We start from the raw sequence: 21,780 nt of genomic DNA on the forward strand, positions 1-21,780 counted from the left end.
AAGTCACTTAACACCCATTGCCTAACCCTTATCACTCTTCTGCCTTTTGTTCTAAGACAGAAAGGGGGAGGGGGGAGGCGGTGGAATCGCTCCAAGATTTATTTTCCAGATCAGTTGTTTTTTCCCATGAGATATGTCACATTTGTCTCTTGGAGTCATTAGCTTCTACTTGCAAATTCTAATTTTCAAGGCCTAATTTTCTTGACTGAGCTTGCAAAAATGACCTTTTGCGTCTAGCCAATTCTTTGTAAAAAAGTTCTTTTTCTCAGTGAATTTTTCTTAGAGACTTTGGATGGAGCAGTTTTGACATGTCTTCTGAGTTTGAGTCTACCCTACTAACAATATCACTTTCTACACCGAGTCTCCTATTTTGTTGATTGCTTATTTTCCTGCTTTTTTCTTATATTTTAGTTTTTAAAAACTGTTAAAGTTGGGCTCTATAACTGTGGTAAAAGGAGCTTCCAAGCTTCAGGTTCTTTATGCATCTGTATTCAGAGCTGGCACTGAGGATCTATGTGTTTTAAGTTCTTCAAAGGTACTATGATATAAGGAGAGAAGTGTTTAATACTCTCCAGAATATGGTGTTCTGCTATGTGAGTAATCTCTATTAGTTCAACAGTTCTTTTACTTTCAATTTTTATTAATTTCTCCTTTGACATTGGGGGATTTCCAATTTAGTCTTTAACTGGGGATTTTTAATTTTTTCTTTTTCTAGTTTTTTAAATTCCATGCCCAATTCATTGAGCTTCTTTTTCTCTATTTGTTTAGGGATAGAAATTTTCCCCCAAGTACTGTTTTGGCTGTATCCCATAAATTTTGATATGTTGTCTTCTCATTGTCATTCTCTTCAATGAAATTAGTGATTGTTACTATGATTTGTTCTTTCACCCTCCAGTTTTGAAGAATTATTTAGTTCCCAATAATTTTAAATTTTCCTCTCCATGAACCCTTACTAATTATAATTTTTATTGCATTATGACCCAAAAAAGTTGCATTTATTATTTTTGCCTTTCTGCGTTTGGTGGTGATGTTTCTATGCCCTGGTACATGGTCAGTCTTTGTATATGTACCATGTGGTGCTGAAAAGAAGGTATATTCCATTTTATCCCTATTCAATTTTCTCCATGTATCTATTAAATCTAACTTTTCTAAAATTTCATTCACTTTCCTTACTGCTTTCCTATTTATTTTTTTGTTAGACTTATCTAGATCTGATAGGGGAAGGTTGAGGTTCCCTACTAGCATAGTTTTACCAAATATTGCCTCCTTGAGATTCTTTAATTTCTCCTTTACAAATCTGGAAACTATACAATTTGGTGCATATATAGAGTACTGATATTTCTTCATTGTTTATACTGTCTTTTATCAAGATGTAATTACCTTCCTTATCTCTTTTAGTTGAATCTATTTTTGCTTTAGCTTTGTCTGAGATCATGATTGCCACTCCTGCTTTTTCTCAGCTGAAGCCCATTGATTCTGCTCCAGCATCTTACCTTTACTCTATATGTCTACATGCTTCAAACGTTTCTTGTATACAACATATGGTAGGATTTTGGTTTTTAATCCATTCTGTTATCTGCTTTCTGTTTTTTATGAGTGAGTTCATCCCATTCAAATACACAGTTATGATTACCATCTGTGTATTCTCCTCTATCTTGATTTCCTCTTTTAATCCTGCCCTTTCTCCTTTTACTCTTTCCCTCCACACCAGTGTTTTACTTTTAAACACTTCCCCCTAACCCCTCCCTTATTTTACTCCCCGCTTCCCATCAACTTCCTTACTCCCCTCCTTCTTCCCTACTGAGTCTTTTAATCACCTGCCCCAACTTTTCCCTCCCTTATAACACTGTCCTCCCCACATATCTCTTCCTTATTCCCCTTCTACTTCTCTACAGGGTAAAATAAGATTCTATACCCCAATGAATCTGGCTGTTCTTGCCTCTCTGAACCAATTCTAAGTACTGCCATCACCACCCTCATTGTCGCCTCCTTTCAATAGTATTCTACCCTCCCCAGGCACCTCTTTATGTGATATAATTTACCTCATTTTATTTCTTCCTTCTCTTTTTCTCTTAGTATAATCCTCTTCTATGTTGAAACCCTTATATTTTTTCTCTTTCTTATTTACCTTTTTATAAATCTCTTGAATTTTGTATTTAGACATCAAATTTTCTGTTTAAGTTTTGTCTTTTCTTCAGGAAATCTTCTATTTCATTAAAGTCTTCTACTTTATTAAATGACTATACTTTCCCTTGAAAGTATATAGTCAATTTTGATGGGTAGGTAATTGTAAATCCAGTTCTCTTGCTTTCTGGAGTATCATATTACAAGCCTTCCAGTCCTTTAGTGTAGGAGCTGCCAGATCCTGTGTATTCCTGATTATAGCTAGATGATATTTGAATTCTTTATTTCTGGCCCCTTGTAGTATTTTCTCCTTGGCCTGGGAGCTCTTGAACTTGGCTATAAAAGTCCTGTGAGTTGTCATTTGGGGATTTTTTGCAGGAAGTGATCTAGGGATACTTTCTATTTTGCCCTCTTGTTCAAGAATATCAGGGCAGTTTTCTTGGATAATTTCTTGTAATATGATGTCTAGGCTTTTCTTTTTTGGACATGATTTCCAGGTAGTCTAATAAATCTCAAATTGTCTCCTTTGGATGTATTTTCTAGATAAGTGTTTTTTTCAATGAGATTTTTCATATTTTCTCCTATTTTTTCATTATTTTGATTTTGTTTTATTGTTTCCTGATGTCTCATGATATCATTAGCTTTTATTTGACTAGTTCTAATTTTTAAGACTGAGTTTCTTCCATGACCTTTTCATCCTCCTCATGGCACTTTTTACTTCATTTGATTTATTTATCTCTTTTTCCAGGAGGTCAATTCTGATTTTTAAGCCACTTATTTCTTCATTGGCTATTTATGCCTCTTTTCCCATTTGAACAATTTTGTTTTTTTAAGCTGCTATTTTATTTTTGCATTACTTTCATTTCTTTTTCCCAGTTTTTTCAACCTGTCTTGTTTGATTTTTTAAAATTCTTTTTTGAGTTCTCCCGAAACCAATTTCCATTGTTTTTGGAGACTTTGCATGTGTTTGCTTGGATCTCACCATCTCCTATTGCTTCTGTTCTTTGCTCCTTTTCCCTGTAGAAATTTTTGAGGGTCAAGAGGGTTTGGTTTTGTTTTGTTTTGTTTTTTTTGCTGTTGTTTGCATCTTTTCCCACCTATGGACTGGGAACAATCTGCATGTTGCTGGTCATTTTTTTTTTCTGCCTTAGCTTCTGATTCATAGAGTTCTGCCCTGAGGCTATGCTCACTGCTGTTGCAGAGGCTTGAGAGTACCCAGAGCTATGGATCTCCAGACCTTGTTGCCAGGGCTTCAAGGAGTGGGTCTGAAGTGTCCTTTTGTTGGTGTAGCCCACAACTCAGGACCCCAAAGTGGCTTATGCCCTGGTTCAAAGGGTGAGGGTCGAGGGGGCAGCCTGTCTTTTTCTGTTTCCAGTTTTGCTTCCAGTTCCTCCTATAGTGTGGAAATCCAACCTCTCTGCCTACCTTACATATAGTGTTCAGAGGGAGAGCCCCCTTACTTGTCCTGCTTTGACTCCTGTCCTTTTGAGGTGCCTTTTAAAGAGAGGTTCAAAAGGACATTCTGAGAGGTTTCAGGTTTTCACTGTTACTAAATTACCATCTTGGCTCAACTTCACCTCACACTCCATCATTTCTTAAGATGCAATAATAGTTTGAGGGGATTATGGAGCTTGAACTGGATAAAAGCAGATGGTGCCATAAAAGAAGCATCTTATGACTGAAAAAAATTAAGTCACAGTCCCTTAGATTATGTATAAAAACAGAAAGCAGTTCAAAGTCTAAAAACCAAATAATGAACCAATCTAGTGATAGAGAACTCTATGTTTGAGAAATTCCAAACAGAGCCAATCCTCTAAGAGAAAACTTCTCTTGTAGAGGAAATAAGAAATTCTCTCACTCCAATGACCATACTTTTCAAGAGCCTGAATTAGTAGCACACAATACATCCAGCTGCAAATAGAGTGAAAAACAGATGACAAATTGATAATTGATTGCCCAAAAGATAGTCACCTTATGAGGGATACCTTTGAGAAACATAATTCCTTTCACCAGCAAAGAAAAGTAGGATTTAAGAAAAGGAATTATAAATTTAGCCCTTTGTCACTGGTGCCTCATTACCAATGTACTCAATGTTTAAGCCTGCTTTTCCCATAGACCTCATATGTATCTTTAGGAGTCTGCCTCAGCCAGAATATTTTTTATCAACTATTCTTACTATACTAGTACATACTATTTTAGTAAATCCCTTTTTTAAAGAAACTAAGTCTAGATACCTTTTTGTTGTTGGGAAACATACTAGTGATGGCTTGTGGGTAAAAGTAAACACAGCCCCTCAGGATAACCAATAGAATATGGAGAATTGTAACTGGCCACATTAACTAATTAACAAAAAAATAAGTTTGTAGAATGGCCCCAGTGGAAGTGCTATAGAGGAATTTGTTAATATATTCACAATCTGTGATAAAGTGGTGTTTTTATTTATTTATTTTTTATTTTTTTAATTTTTTATTTTAAACCCTTAACTTTCGGTGTATTGTCTCATAGGTGGAAGAGTGGAAGGGTGGGCAATGGGGGTCAAGTGACTTGCCCAGGGTCACACAGCTGGGAAGTGTCTGAGGCCGGATTTGAACCTAGGACCTCCCATCTCTAGGTCTGGCTCTCAATCCACTGAGCTACCCAGCTGCCCGAAAGTGGTGTTTTTATAGATATGGATTTTTAGTTTATGTTTACATGATACGTAGTATATATTTACAGAAACACAAAAACACAAAGCGGTACTATCATTTCCTTCAAAACTAAATTAATTTTAAACAAACTAAAGTAATACGAAATATTTTGACAATATTCTTTACCAATATTTTCTCCTTTTTATCCAAGTTCAAGGAAGACATTCTATTTCTTAATAATAATTATAGAAAAGACAAAAGACATTGAAGGGAGATAAAAAGAGTTACAATGCAAGCCGGGGGTGAGGTGCTTTAAAATATGAATGGATAGAAATAACAGGTAAATGGTAAGAGGAGAAAAAAAGTTACTAATTCTACTGGTTTTAAACAATGGTGAGCTTTTATTTGTCAACAAAAGGGACAACCAGCTCTGCAAAATATGACATATAAATAATATGGATTGACTGAATAGATAAGGCATGTTTTGTGACCATTTGGGAGGAAAGGGGCAATAGTCCAGGGAAAGAGACCCAAAATAATATCTTTCAGTTTTTTAATTCATAAATTTGCACCAAGGCAAGGAGGCATTATATATAGTCACAGAGAATCCTACCTATAAAAGTAAAATAAACACTACCATAAAGGACAAAAATTCTCAACTACTTTGAACTCTAAAAGTTTGTTTTGTTAGTATGTCTCTTGACTTGGATGAAGGAATGTTTAGGCATGCTAGGAAATTAAATTATATGGTGTGAAAGGTCTTACAATAATCCAATGGAGAACTGTGGTAAGCAAAGTTTTACTATTTTCATTTTATGAAGAAGAAAACTGAGGCTCAGAGAAACAAACTAACTTGCTATGATTTACAAAAGCCAAGAAATATAAGCGTACCAAAGAACTCAAGCTCAGATATTCCAACTCTTTTGATTATACCATACTGAAATCAGACTGTACTAAGTTGTTTGGTTATTGAGCTAACAGAAAGAATTCAATTAAATTCAACCAAACAAACTTTTATTACATATCTACTACAATCACAATTGTGTTAAATACTATATGCAGAAAAAAGAACGAATAAACTAGTGTTTGTCATCAAGTTTTTTACTATTTAGGAAGAAAAAAAGCCAAGCTCAAAAATAATGACATATATGACTAGTTATAAGAGATAATGGAAGAATAAAAAGAAAATTTTACTTGGGACTAGTGGGGGAGAAAGTGTTCCCATTAATATTTGCAAAGATTATTATCCTTTAAAACCAAAAAGAAAATTGATTTTTTAAATTTATGTAACCCCATAAATATTCCTGAGCTAATGTCAGTTTAAATAATGTGTTTGAATGACCACATGTACTGCACAGATTCAATACTCTAAAGGTATATGCCAATAAAATACACTAACTGTGTTTGGCTCTATGATAAAAAGTTCAAAACTAATGTACCAATGTACCATTGACACCAGAGTGTCAAGGAGGAGGGCATATCCATTTTCAAAAACTATACCTTTCATCCTTGTAGCAAGAATCAACTACTAATAATATTAGTAGTTTTGTTTGATGGTCAAATTTAATAGCTGACAAAAAAAAAAAAAGCCAGTACAATTTCGTTATTTTGACATTTGGAAGGGAATGACAGGCTCTAAGAAATCAAAATGAAACATAGGAAAGTAATGATTTTTATCAAATTTGTACTTAAATCTTAATACTCAACACAGTAAATTACAGCATTGTTTAATTAAAATAAAGATGTGTAAAATTACAAGTAAAATTAAGCACATAGCTATAAATTTTGAGATAAAAGATCTCTGCCCATAAACAAATAACAAAACAAAGAAATGCTGCAACACATAGAAGATAAAGTGCTGGACTTCAAGTAACAATAATTTGGATCCCAAAACCTATCTCAGACACTTACTAGCCGTGTGACCCTGAACAAATCACGAATACTGAGCCTCAGTTTCCTCATCTGTGAAAATAAGGGGAGTTGGACTCCATAGCCTCTAAGATCCTTTCTAGGTCTAGATCTATGATCCTACAAATACAAAAATCTTTAAATGGGAAAAAGTACAGCAAATGGACATTTTTCATTATTAGAATCACATGTTATTTTTCATCTTTTCATGCTAAGCATGAAGAAGTAGTGGTAAGGAAACACAGGCAAAGTCATCTCTTAGTAATAATGTCCAAAACTATGCCTAAAGAAAACAAGCACATATAAACGCACACACAAGCCAAATATCTCATAACAAACTTAACAATTTGTTTTAGTTAAGATGGATATTTTCAGTACCACATCTGACAGGTTCACAGTCAGTGCTCATATATACTTTTTGCTTTTTCTACTATTAGTTGTAGTTCTTCCTCCAAGAAAATCACTCAAAATAGTTTTATTAATTCTGGGTATCCAACATCTAGTTCTGGGTATCCAATATCTGCTTGGGCCAAATAACAGGATTATGCTAGAAGATAACAGATGGTCACATTTCTGAAACAATACCAACTGGAAGTTGAAGATAAAACTTGGAAGAAATTGAGGGAAAAGAAGGGATATGCTACAGCTGCTTACCTGTCCATGGCAAAGTCTATCCCCCCAATTACCATTTACTTAATTTGCCTTTTGTTGAAACTGTTATATAGAAGACTGGGACCTCCTTTTGGGGATTTGATATGGTACCATTACATATGATGACCTCAGCTAAAAGGCCTTTCAATATAAGCCGAGTAGGTCTGAAGCCCAATATGAGTATGTGCACAGAAAGTGTCATATTCTACTAGAAGAGATCTCACCCTCATCAACGGCTTAAAGAGGATGAAGTTTCCTGCAGCCCTTCTGTGGTGCCTGAAAAAAAATAACACACTATCCCAATCCCACTCTGATTCAGGGCAATCTGGAAATTCTGAATAGTATGCCATATGCATTATTTTTAGTGTATACAGCAGATACCAGCATTTTCTCAGCCTGTCATCACGTTCACGTGGGGTATGAGAAAAAATTATCTTTTTCCCCTGCCTAAAAGCTTACCAGCTACTCTTTGAGAAAGTTGGTCTGTCAGATCCATAGAATTTGGAGTATTATTCTAAGGAATTACAGTTTGACAAGCATCCAATATTTTAGTTGTGCTCTCTATATTAGGCACATGTTGGTGAATAAGCAGATAGAGGCTCATCAGCAAACAACATACATACCTGGAAATCTCATAAACCTACTGCAAAAGATGGTTGGAAGAAACTGGCCTGGAAAAAGCTTGTAGGGGACATTTCCAATGTCTTTTCCTACTTTGAGCAACAGGCCTTGCTCCTGACCATCTTGAATTGAACATCTCACATCTAATAGCCATCTTAAACTCAATATAATAATGTTATTATATTGTTATTAATAATAAACTCAATATAATAAAAACTAAATTTATCTTTTTCCAAATAATCTTTTTTCCTAACTTCCCTCTACAACTATCAAGGTTACTATATCATCCTGTTTGGAGATAAACCTGTAAAGTAGGCACCACTCTTTTAACAGTATCCAACGTGTGGCCAAGGGCTAACATTTTACCTTTGTAACATCTCTCATACATGCCCCTTCTTCCCTTCTCTTCTATGTCACTATGACAATAACATAGTCTTGATGCAGGCTCTCAATACCTCACATTTATACTACTGCAATGCACCATTGCCGAGTCTTCCTAAAAGTCTTTCCTCCTCCACTTGACTTTATAACTAACAAGTTCATAAAAGACCTAAAACTAGACCAATATGCCTTTAGAAGAATGTATCATCATTGACATGGTGTCATTCTGCATTTCTTTCAGGAGATGTAATATGTGAATCCGGAGACAAAGGTGACACATCTGCTAGAATGTATGTAAAAGATGATTCCTCACATCTGCCGCTGCTGATCATCAAAGAGAAAAATAAAGCAGAACACACTATATATGAACAACTGCTTGTCACAGGCACAGAGGTCATAGCCATCCACACTGGCAAAAAGTAAAGAGTCCATGAAGAACAGAAAAAGGTCATAAGACATTTTGATAAAGCAAAAAATATGTATTGGGAACTGATGACACAGCCTTTAAGGAGTTGTACTTTGCTACAATCTGGCACACCAAATGACATATCAAAGAAGATCAATAATTAGGCATATCAAATTGACCACATGGGATCGTCAGTCACAGTCACTGTCTTCATGAACAAACCTGTGGTAAATTAGGGTTGCGAGATCTCCAAGTACTGCCAACAGGAGGGTGGAGGCAAAATAGGCAAAATAGTCCAAAAAGATTCCACGGACTATACCTCACAATCTTCTAAGCAACTTAGTAGGACTAGAAACTGAAGCCTAGAATCTAATAATCCATCATAATGCAAAAGAAATCAAACAGATCTTTCTATCTAAGCTAGCTATTACTCCCTAGGACTACAGGCTTACTCTCTACAACTCTTTCCCCACAAGTATGTCATCCATTAAAGTAGAAAGAATATTTAAACTAAAAGTAAACACTCTAAAATTCTTCCTTTCAATATTCTCGAAGTTACTTCTATTTGCTAGTCTAGCACCACTTCATTTCCTATCTGAGTAGAATGGCTTATACTCAAGGGTACCTAGCATGCATGAATTTCTTCTGGACAAAGACATCAGAATGTACAATTAAGTCTAGAGATAAGGTAAGCTGATGGCTAAAGCTCAATATGCAAGGGAAACGTCAATCCACATAGAAAGAAAACTTTAGGATGTTACTTTTTATAAAAGTACACATTTATTGTCAGAAAACTGCATTCCCCACAATACACATGAATTTATTTTGGGCTATCATATGATCCAGTGAAGGTTCAAAGGACTGACAGTAATAAAGAGGGATAACAATTTTTAAGCAGACAACGATAAGGGTTCAAATCTCATTACTTCCACTTAATGGCCTTGTAATCTTGGGCAAGTCACTTAATATTACAAGGTTATCAGATTCTTCATCTGTTGAATTTAATGATCTCTCAAGTCCCTTACAGGTCTAAATCAGTGATGGGCAACCTATTTTCCGTGGGCCTGGCCCAGGCCATAGTTTGCCCATCATTGCCTTAAGCAATTCCCTAATCACTATGCCCCCACATCCAGATGTAGTAATTAGGGAATTGCTTAAGGCAGTGATGGGCAAACTATGGCCTGGATCTGGTCCGCAGAGAATAGTTTGTCCATCACTGGTCTAAATCTATTATTCTATAATCCTGAGAGTTGAATCTTACTCCATATTAATGTTTATCTTGGCTCTTTTAGCAAGCACACATACCAGGCACGAGAGAAGAATTAAAATGAACAAGGATAACACTAACAAACAAAGACAAAAAGAGAATTCCCTGATTTGCAATGCCTTTAACTATATTCCATTTATTCTTTTTCCTGAGAGTAATTACTTAAGAATACCATACAGCTGATAGTGTCTTTATATTTTTTATATGTACATGAAAACTAAACTACATGGCATAAGTTGGCATTGACATGATAAAACTGACTTGAAATTCCGCTTCTGACACATACTAGTGGTAAGACCACACACAAATCACTTGTCCTCTTAAAACCCCAAACAAATTTCTAAAACTATACATTGAAGAGTAATTGCCAACCTATATCATGTAAATCCCTATATCACACCAGCAAATCTCTCTATCAACGAAGTTTTTAAAAATTATAAACCTAGGTACAAGAGACTATATAATCTTTATTAAAATGCCTAATGGCAACAAAAACTGAAAGGTATGTGACAAATGCTTTTAGGCGACAAAAATTAGTTCTATTATAAAAACTCACCTTTGTGGTGTCATGTGCATTCAATATTCCTTCTATAATGTCTGACAAATCCATGTGCAGTTCCTTTAAAAAGAGCCAAAAGAATAACTAGAAACTGTAAATAAACAAGTTTTATTATACTCTGAAGCAAGAGGAAGAAAATATTGAATATATATTATTTTGGTCACTTTTTATACATTTAGTACGAACAGACTGACATTTGTTTTGACAAAAACAAGAAATAAACCCAAAACATTCAATAAAAATATTCAATTAGATTCAACAAAGTTATTAAAGTTTTAGTCATTTTCTTAGCATAATTTCTAACAGATTTCTGGAATGGTTAGACTGATATACAATTCCACAAACAATGCATTGACATGTTTGTCTTTCCAAGACTCCTCCTAAATGTTGTCTTGGCCAATTTGTTCAGTATGAAGTAAAACTAAAATCACTGAGCTGTTTTAATTTGCATTTTTATTGCAACTTGGAAGAATCTTCCATATTTAGCAGTTCATGATCTTCTTTTAGGAATTTATTACCTTTGAACATTTATCCACTGAGGAATAGCTCTAAGATACAGATATCCCAAAATATTTATAGTAATCAAGAACTGGAAACGCAAAGCAGATATCCATCAAGTGAGGAATGGTTAAACAAATCTAGGTATGTCAATACAATGGACTATCATTACTACACTATATGAAATGATGAGTAGGAAGAAAAAGCAAAATGAGGTTGAGAAGAAATACAAAAATTATATCCATGATGACAAGGAAAATAAGCAGTAAAAGCCCAAAAGAAAATAAAAAATTGAAACTGTGTAAATGAAATTAACTCTAGCCCATTCATAGTCAAAAATCTACTTTACCCTAGGCATAGAGATGATATCATCCCCACCTCCATCAGTAGAGGAGGAGAGATAATTTAATCACACGTGACAATAAGTATCAAATCAAGAACAAGGGACTGCCCTTTGGGCAGTCCAAAATCAGTGTAGAGGCTGCCATTGGTCCACTTGAATTAGAGGTGGCCCACAGGAAATGACAAGAGACACTATCTCTTTAAATACGTGAGTTACAACCTGGTAAAGTTAGTTCCTTGAGTTCGGTAAGTTCAGTTAGTTCGGGAGTTCAGGAGTTTGTGAGTTCAGGAGTTCTGGCTTTGGACTTGGGGCTGAAGGTGCTCGCCTGAGACCTCAGAATGCTTCTACTCTGAATTGTCAGGTAGGTAAGTTAGGCTGACTTCCTTGGCCTACCTTGGCATTTCCAAACTCTGCCTTAAGTAGGCTTATTGCCTCTCTGATTTCTAAAGTCTTGTGGCTTGTAACCTAGTTTAATTAGCCTTTTAACCTTCTCTCTCCATCCAGGCCTCTCCAGGCCTGGACCAGCCTCTCCCTCTCTCTAATTACTTACATTTACCTTCCTAATTGTAAATAAACTACCTTAAACTGGATGCTGACTTGGGTCTATTTTAATTATGGAATCAATCTGAATTTTTGATTCCTGGAGGCCACACTTTAAATATATATTTATAAAATACCTAAAAATCTCCCTCTTACATTAATTGGCGACCACATTTCAGTCTCGAACTTCCTCAATCTTCTTAAATTTTCTTGAATTCTTCTTTACTTTATAACTATCCCCTAAGTCAGCCTTCTCACAGCTCGTTTTGGAACTGCGAGATATAAAGCTGCCAGACTGGTGAGATCAAATGGGGCCCTAAAAAATTCAGATGGGAGGCTGTTTTCCTTGCCTTAGGGAACAAATAACCCAATTAGCTGGCTTTTAGTTTCACCTGAAATAAAAATCCCATTTTTTTTTTTTTTAGTTGCCTTACTAGGCCTAGCAGACTGCTTTGTCTCTTAGTTAGGCAGCTAGGCCAGGGACACACCTGAATAAGGTTTAAAAAAGCCCTGTTCCTCACAAAAGCAGAAGGTACTAGACTCAGCATATTAGTAGGTTTTTTTTTTTGTTTTTTTTTTTTTAGGGAGAGTAAATTTTTAGGCTACAATTAGGCCTTAGCCTTGTTTTCTGTTTTATTTCAAAACTACACGTGGCAAAAGGCACATAGCTTTCCAAAGACACTCCTGATTGCCCCAGGCTAGAAACTCTGTAATCTTTAGAATTTAGCCTCAGGCTATAGTCTTGTTTTCTCTTAATCAAAAAACAACAGAAAGGTAGCCCAAGCCTTAGGAAGGAAGTACCTACTCATTAGTGTCTCCCTCTTACAAAACTGAATGCAATGACTAAATGTATCCCAGAAAAACAAACATGAGAGTGTACTTCATTCCCTCCTTCGGGATGAATATGGGTATGAAACACTATATAATTAGCTGATATGCTGATTAGCTTTACTTTAGATCATTTATCCCCTCTATTTTATTGTTATAATGGATAGCTCTCTGGAAAAGGGAAAACTATTTTGGAAAATGAAGGTTATATAAAACCAAAAGATAACCATATTTTGTTGTTGTTTTTGTTGTTTTTAAATAAGCATTGTATCAAGCACCTCATGGACAAGGCACTATGCCAAGTTCTAGGGATTCAAAGACAAAAATTGAAAATTATCTTTGTCTTCAGGAACTTATATTTTAAAGAGAGATACAAAATATAAATAAGTTGAAAAGAAAACTAGAGAAATAACAACTAGGAGAAGAAAGGTTTCTTAAGGAAGACATCATTAGAGTTGTAAGAACACTAATAGATTCCACTCTTAAGCTCAAAGCATTTGAATCTTTGTTCTTCAGATGCACACACTCTGAGAAACAGTCAAGATGACATAATTTCTTAAGTAATCCCTTGCCAACCAACTTAAAGAGGGGGAAATGACACAAAAGGTTCACAGCAAAGAACTTACGGGAATATCATCTGTGCGGTTGTCTTTCCAGACCTCTAAAAGTGCCACAACCATGTCTCTAAGTTCAACTCGTGAGAGGACTCCATCACGGTCAACGTCAAACACCTTAAAACAAACTAAGGAAGAGAAGTTTTTAAGTAAGATGAATTATTTTTATATTCTAAAGTACATGACAAGACATTGGCTATTGTTTCTAGATAATCAAAAAAGTTTTCAGACAACTGTGTCCTTGAGTAAAGTTGACAAAGTACAATACTTAAGACAGTACTGGCAGTTCTTTAGGTCAGCAGGAATCATGCTATATTACACACTTTTTAAATGCTCTATAAGTTTTTTCCAGACATTAGTTTATACTGGCTCTTCACTGTGACGTAGGGTTTATTTTCCTGCAAATTGGAATGGAAAGGGCAAGTTGCTTTGAAATATATTTTATTCTGAGTTCACAATATCATGGGATCATATATTCAGATATGACTGGTTCCTTAATGGTTACTTAGTATTTCCTCTTCATAACTTAGGCCCACTGATGTCAAATGAACTGGATAAAGTTAAAAAGAGTGACTGGTAATGCTGGGAGCTGATCCATATCACCTGACTAACTTCATCGCTACAGTGCTGGTTTAAAAGTAACATTTCATTTTTAAACTTATCTATTCTAATTTTTTTTTAAATTTCTAAACCCTTAACTTCTGTGTATTGACTTATAGGTGGAAGAGTGGTAAGGGTAGGCAATGGGGGTCAAGTGACTTGCCCAGGGTCACACAGCTGGGAAGTGTCTGAGGCCGGATTTGAACCTAGGACCTCCCATCTCTAGGCCTGGCTCTCAATCCACTGAGCTACCCAGCTGCCCCCATTCTAATTTTTTAAAGGTGATCTCATTGGAGCATTGTTCTGTTTCTTTACGTGTATATAATGCCAGTGGCATGTTTATGGCAAGAAGCAGTGCCCTAATCTTCCTCACAACAAATGCTAAAGACAACTTGATTTTCCCTATTTATATTTTGTCTCATGATACTAAACTCCAGTATGTCATGTGTAATAAATACAGTTTCAACTTTCCACAAAAGTGCAAATAAGTTAGGAACAGTCACTCTAGTAATTCTAAATTATTTACTCTGATTTATTAACTTTCCTTAATATGTTCTTAAAAAAATTTTTTTAAGGATAAATGAACTTTTATTGGGAAACAAAGAACTTCACTTTCAATTTAGTGTCACAAAAATGATTGCATCTAATCACAATGGTTGAAGATGGAGAAAATGCTATTACTTAAGAAAATTTTGTACTAGGATCTAAGTTAATCCCTAAATGATATTTGATAACAAGATCAAAATGGAATGATCATTTCTTCATTCGAAATGAAGACAGGCATTTGAATTATTATGACTTGAAAAGGAAAAGCATGTTTTTCAAGTTCCTAGATTGTGGAATGATTTTTTTCCCCCTTATTACAGGATATTTGAGCTGTCTGTGGTTTGTGTTACTAGAAATGATCAAGGGACCAAAATATAATACCAACTAAAAACAACCAATGCAAAACCATATTATTAGAAAAGAGACAGAAAAATAACTAGTAAATTTATATGGGTTAAATTAATTAAATGTCAGCTGCCTGCAATTTCTTAAATATGTTTAGGATTTAATAATACAACATATTTATGTTTGTAAATTCATACTGTAACTATTTTGGCTAAACATGCTAGGTTAAAAAGATATTTTAGTATTCAATAAAAACTGAAAAAAAATTGAGTTTTGCCAATAAATTTTACTGTCAATAAAATATTCATAAAACAAATGTCATAAACATATTGAAACCTTATTTTTGAACCTAATATCTATCTTCCAGATAACTCAAGATACAATAAATTCTATAGAGACTAAGAAAAAATAAAATTCTGTTTGAAAGTTTCAAACCAATCATGATCAATATATTTCTGCCATTAACTTCATTTAAAAGGAATTAAAAGTCCATTTGAAATATTAACCTTATCATTAACAACAAAGATTACATAACAAAATGTAATGGAGGAAATAAAAACAATGAACTGGTAAAAATGCTCTCAAACAATCATGACATTTAGTCTGAATGGGAATAGATGTTTTCATACCATGAGAAATAAATCATAGGCAGCTAGGTGGCTAGAGAGCTCCAGAGCTAGAGTCAGGAAGACCTAAGTTCAAATTTAGTCTTGAACCCATTATTTCCTGTGAGGTTCAGGCTAAGTGCCTTAATCTGTTTGTCTCAGTTTTCTCATCTATAAAATTAAGATAATAATACCTACCTTTTAAGGGTTTTATGAAGATCAAATGAAATAACATCTATAAAATACTCTGAAAATCTTAAAGCACTACGTAAATGCTTTATTATTTAAAAAAAAAATTTTTTTTACTAAATTTGACCTTAATAATCCTGTAAAATACTACCCACTAATTCTCATCAACTTGATTACTAAAAATTCAAGTCTTGCTTAAATGATACTTTTAAATTAATCCAAATAAGAGTCTTCAGAGTTTGCAGTTTTGGTGACAGACAACATTTAATACACTCACATTTTTGTCTTTCAGCCAGAGGTCCTCTGCAACATGCTGACAACCCACAGGATATCTCTTTAAAGTCTATGTGATTGTCACGATTTTCATCGAAGGCATTAAACAGACCTTGAAGACAGAAAAATGTCATGACAACGAATGGCTAGCAAGATTTCATGTAAATGTTGACATTTTTGTAAAAATATTCATAAACATATTCATTAATGATGAAATAGGCAAGATGGTAAAGCATTTTCTATCAGTGGCAATTAAGTGGCACTAGGATTGCTCTTATGGATTATATGGATTCCTAAGGAACACAATTTCTTTTTATTTTCTAATTTAAATTTATTTTTTACATTAAAATATCCAATTAAAAATCCCTCCCTCCCCTCCCCAATTCACCTCCCATTAGAGAAGGCATCATTTAACAAAAAGTCACTCTTCATATAATATTTCTGTTGCTGTGTATTATGTTCTCCTGGTTATGCATGTTTTACTCTTCATAATTTCATTTAGGTCTTTCCAGGTTTTTAAAAAAATTAACTCACTTCATTTCTTAGTAGTATTCAATCATAATCATATGCTACAAGTTGCTTAGCCATTCCCCAACTGATAAGCATCCCCTCAATTTTCAGTTCTTTGTCACCACAAAATATATAGAACATATAGGTTATTTTTTTCTTCTTTGTCACTGATTACCTTAGGAAATAAATATAATAGTAGCATTGCTGGGTCAAAAAGTATATACAGTTGGTAAAAATGCACTCAAATAACTATTGCAAAATATCTACTATCATTCAGGCCACATGTCATGACAATTTATTTATTTATTCATAGCATGAGAAATAGATCACAAGCCAGCTAGGTGATTGGATCAGTTTAAAATTCCACCAACAGTATATCAGTAGGCCTATTTTTCCACATCTCTTCCATTTTTTCCTTTTTTCTCCTTTTTCCCTTTTTTCTCATTTTAGCCTGTCTGATAGGTGTGAGATCTCAGAGTTGTTTTTATTTGCATTCCTCTAATCAATAATGATTTGGAGCATCTTTTCATGTTTATATATAGTCTTGATTTCTCTATCTAAAAACTGTTCACATCTTTTGACCATTTATCAATTGAAGAATGGCTCACATTCTTATATATTTGAAAAAGTTTTCTATATATTTTAGATATTAGACCTCCAGCCAAGAAACTGTCTTCAAAATTTCCCTCAACTTGCTGCTTTCCTTCTAATCTTAGCTACATTAGTTTTACTTATACAATAACTTCTAAATTTAATGTATTCGAAATTACCCATTTTACATCTCTCAATGCTTTCTATCTCATTTACTTTAAAAGCTTCCTAGTACAATACTTTTTGGATACCTTAACTCTTTTGGACGGCATAATCATGGATGATACCTCAAGAACCTCCCTTTGGGTTTGTCCACCTCCCAGGAGATAAAGTGCCATGCATTTCTACTTTTTTTTCTCCTTATCAATGAGTGTTAAAACTCTAATCTCGGGGCAGCTGGGTAGCTCAGTGGAGTGAGAGTCAGGCCTAGAGACAGGAGATCCTAGGTTTCAAACCCGGCCTCAGCCACTTTCCAGCTGTGTGACCCTGGGCAAGTCACTTGACCCCCATTGCCCACCCTTACCAATCTTCCACCTATGAGACAATACGCCAAAGTACAAAGGTTTCAAAACAAAACAAAACAAAACAAAAAAAAAACTCTAATCTCATCTCACAACCATCACATGCTCTGTTTCATTCCCAAACTCTTATGTCTCAATCTCATCCTCAAAGAGAAAAGATACTCTTTTATTTTCCCCCAATTTTTAAATGCCCAACAAAGATTATTCCCTCCCTCCCCGAAAATGTGAGTAGAATGGCACTGACAAAAAAAAAATAGAGTTCAGAAACTAGTAAAGTACCAGAAAGTGAGGGAATTAATAAATAAAATAAATATAATGTCTGTTCCCATAACTGTCACTTGTTGACTATGATATAAATGTAAATGTTGCTTTTATATATGAAGTTCAATTGCTGAAAAAGGCAAGAAAATTTTATCCATATATGGGAAAGTGGTGGCAATCAATTTATGAAGAAAATAATTTCCAGATTAAAATGCTATGGAGAGGAAGCCTATTTGAGGACCACAGAGAAAAGAATCTCTCAGATGAATATACTGAAAGGACCTATTTGAAGATGACATGACTGAGGCAATTATGGCTAAATTGCACTGTACTTCAATCATTTTATCTAAATGTGACTTTTTTAAGTTTTGAAGGTTATAACAGAAACCATAATTCAATAAATTTGAACTATCAGAAAATTATATCAAGAACCCTAGAATCACACTTGACAAAAGGTGCGATTGGCGAGTTTCACTTCCTAAGTCCTGATTCACTGCGTACAAGGAGGCACTGGTTTGATATATTTAAGAAAGCAGAGAAAAGAATAAGACGCTAAAGCTGAGGAGAGAAATCATAGAAGCCATAGGAAAGAAGACAAAGATGTTCCCAGTGGAGAATGCTAACTACTCATAGGAAAGCTCTTAACTGCTCTGCTAAGAATCTACTGACTAGAAGAAAGACATTTCTTTAAAAACTGGTTGTCAAAAGCTGGGTCATCTCAGCTTTTCAGATGCTAATTAAATTGAAGTTGAATTCTGCTGCTACAGAGAAAGATCTGTGTTTATTGCTCCTTAGCACCATCTACAACATGAAAAGAGGAAAACCACCTTGGAGAGCCCATTGCCTCCTGGGTACGGAGAAACAGACAAGAAAAAGACACGTTTTTATCTGTTTTGCTGTAAGGTTTCTTTCTGGAGAAGAGATTATTATTTTGATAAAAGCTTAAGGAAAAAGGCAGAATCCTGTTAAATGGGTAGATGGCTGAGTTTGTCCACACTGCCCAAACAGAAAAACTAAGGAATGTTGAAGCTCTCTGGCCTAAGGGAGCTGCTTATCACTGAATAACTACAATGTTGATATTTTTTTTTCCTACAAGAATATAGTACCTTTTCAATAATCAGTTAAGGGGATTGTGAACTAAAAGAGCTTATCACCAGTCCACTGGCTGTACAGCAAAAGAGAAGACACTTTGCCTTATAGGAGAACAGTGAGAATCAGGGAGAGTTGCTAGTAGAGAAATGACCTCCTATGGTTGGATATTTCCTAAAGGGATAGCAAGTATTTGAGATGGCAAGGATTACAATACAGAATTGTGAGTTATCATGGAGTTTCCCCAGTCATATGCCTCTCTACTCTCTCCTAAAGATATTGAGTAAAAGAGATATTTATGAGGGGACTCTAATATTTTGATTATTCCTGATTTTGCATTCTATTTAGCAATCTATGTTTAATTACTTGTGCTTTTGTTTTCCAAAAAAGCTTCTGTCTTATCATGTAGTAGATGCTTTAAGACAATGGTGTCATGGCTCTGAATTTTATTTTATGAGAAGGACATTAGTGAAGGCTCAGGAACAACAGTGGCACAGTTACTCCTAATATCTTGAGAGATAGTCTGTGTTATAGCTATGGTCATTGTTGTATGTGGCTATCATCTAGGAAAAATAGCCACACTTTTCAGACTAAGAGGAGACTGAAATGAATAAGCAAACAGGCAGAGAAAAGGTGCTCTGATGGACACTATATTCTGTTAATTGGAATTTGGGAAATGCCATCTAAAAGTATATATATCTTCTATGGACACGTGGGAATTATCAAACTACATTTCCCGTGGTCCAACGGGTTTCCGGTTCTGGTTCTTTGGGCGTGGGAATGCCTGCATCACCACGCAGAGGACAGTTTAAATGAGAGAATCGAAAGTAGTCTCGCCCTCTTTGGCTAGCAGGCAGGGAAGAGAGGAGAGGTAATAATAATGGAGAAGGCGGCAGTTTTGAATTCTTACTAGCTCGTGGTCTAAAGATTTATCTCTATCAGCATGGCTTTAATTAAAATACTAATTTATATATTTATATCAGTCTTTATCATTTTTAATCGTAACAATTCATGGGCTATACTGATTATGTGAGTAAATCCTTGACCACTCCTAGGATACATGTACATATGTGTAGGTAGAAATAGTTATATATATTTGTATATTTAAACATATATATTTTTAATTTCAAAAAAATGCAATTGTCTTCTCTTTTTTCCTATTCAAACTATTTTTTTTTCATTTCATATGTTGTGATGCAAATAAATATATTATCACTCCTATAAAGGAATCCGAAGAGGGTTTGGGTTGAGATCCAAATAGGCTAGATCCCTTCAAAACTATTTTATACATCTAACTGGAAGGAGAGCAACAAAAAAGCAAAGTAGATCAGACATGCCAGTTATGAAAATTACATATAAAATGGGAAACAGATAAAAAGACTTGGGCTCTAATTATTACCATCTCTTAGAGATGTTTAACTGATTTCACACAAGTACAATAGTTGCCACAAAAATAAAGACAAGAGACCTTATAACGGTGATGGTAAGCCTTTTCGAGATGGAGTGCCGGGGAGACCCCCACCCCAACCAGTGACTGAATGCCATGCCCCTCCTCCCCACATCAGGGTGCTGGTGCTCCTTGCTCCACCCTTACCCCACAGAGGGGAAGGAGGAATCACTCCCCTTGGGCTGCTGGGCGAAGTGAGGAATGTCCTCAGCAAGTATAGAGAGGGGATGGGGAGTGAGCCAAGTGCTCTACTCCCTCTAGCTCTACCTGTGAACCACCCACCTTCCTCCTGTGCACTCCCACTGGACTGCTGAGCAAAGGGGTGGGGATGTGCAAAAATGTAATCAGGCACAGTGCCTTTCTAGTAACAAACTCTGGGGGTGGGGGCGAGGGCAGCTGTGTTCCCACAGAGAATGCTCTGCATGCCATCTTTGGCACCCATGCCATAGGTTCGTCATCACTGCCTTAGAAACTACCTAAATCACCTTAAATGTAGAAAAAAGACAGTACGGTATAATGGACTTTAAGTCAGGAGAGATTCAAGTTCAAATGCTACCTCTGACCATTTACTGTATTACATGGATAACTACTCCATACAAGATGAGATACTAAGAAGTACTAAGAGCAATGCAAACCTTTATATGTCATATATAAATGTGAGTTATAAATACCAACTCATTTACCAAACATTATAGAAAAAGAGGAAAATTAGCTACTAATACAGTATTATTAGCACATCACAAAACCATAAATAGCAACAGAGGACCAAACAAACCCATTGAAAGCTTGACTTGCGACCTAATCAAGTTAATTTATTCTAAGAATACTAATAGATGAAGTTGGAAGGAAAACAAAAAGACATAAAACAGAAAAAATTTGTTAGAATTTCTAGAGCAAGTTTTTTCTCATCTTTGAAGACAGAGGTATGGTCTTTAATTTTAACACTTCGATACTTGATATAATTTAAAAAACAGAAATAGTATTTGAAATCATGAAATTGAGAAATGAGCCAAGTGCACGTACACAAAATACTATACTAACAATAAAATAATTTTAAGATTAACATATGATTTTAAATACACTCACAGATTAATTTTTAAGATCTCAAAGAGGAGTACATACCAAAAAGGGGCAGGGGGGGTTAGGGGTTAGGGACACTATTATTGCACACAGAGAAAATAAAATTGATTGAGACTCAACAAGCCTACTTTCTCGTTTTTATAAAATCGTTATAAATAATTTATAATGACTCAGTGGACAGAGCGATAAGCTAGCAATAGGAACTCTTTGGTTCACATCTGGCCTCAAAACGCTTCCTGTGTCTTTAAACATGGCAAGTCACTCAATCCCAAACCTTTACCATTCTTCTGCCTCGGAACTGATACTTAGTATCAATTCTAAGATAGAAAGAGATGGTTCTTTTTTTTGGGCGGGGG

At 35.1% G+C, this 21,780-nt stretch overlaps 1 protein-coding gene across 1 annotated transcript in view; it reads right to left on the bottom strand.

Moving 5' to 3' along the window:
- Positions 1–21,780, bottom strand: part of USP32 (ubiquitin specific peptidase 32) — a 282,076-nt gene that overhangs the window by 98,015 nt on the left and 162,281 nt on the right. Inside the window, exons 7-9 of the mRNA XM_044676716.1 lie at positions 15,930–16,037; positions 13,380–13,495; positions 10,542–10,604 (exon numbers count right to left, since the gene is read on the bottom strand). Coding sequence (XP_044532651.1) covers positions 10,542–10,604; positions 13,380–13,495; positions 15,930–16,037 — 287 coding nt within the window. The remainder of the gene's footprint in view (positions 1–10,541; positions 10,605–13,379; positions 13,496–15,929; positions 16,038–21,780) is intronic.

This window comes from Gracilinanus agilis, chromosome 4, assembly GCF_016433145.1.
Source record: "Gracilinanus agilis isolate LMUSP501 chromosome 4, AgileGrace, whole genome shotgun sequence".
In the NCBI taxonomy this organism is placed as follows: domain Eukaryota; kingdom Metazoa; phylum Chordata; class Mammalia; order Didelphimorphia; family Didelphidae; genus Gracilinanus; species Gracilinanus agilis.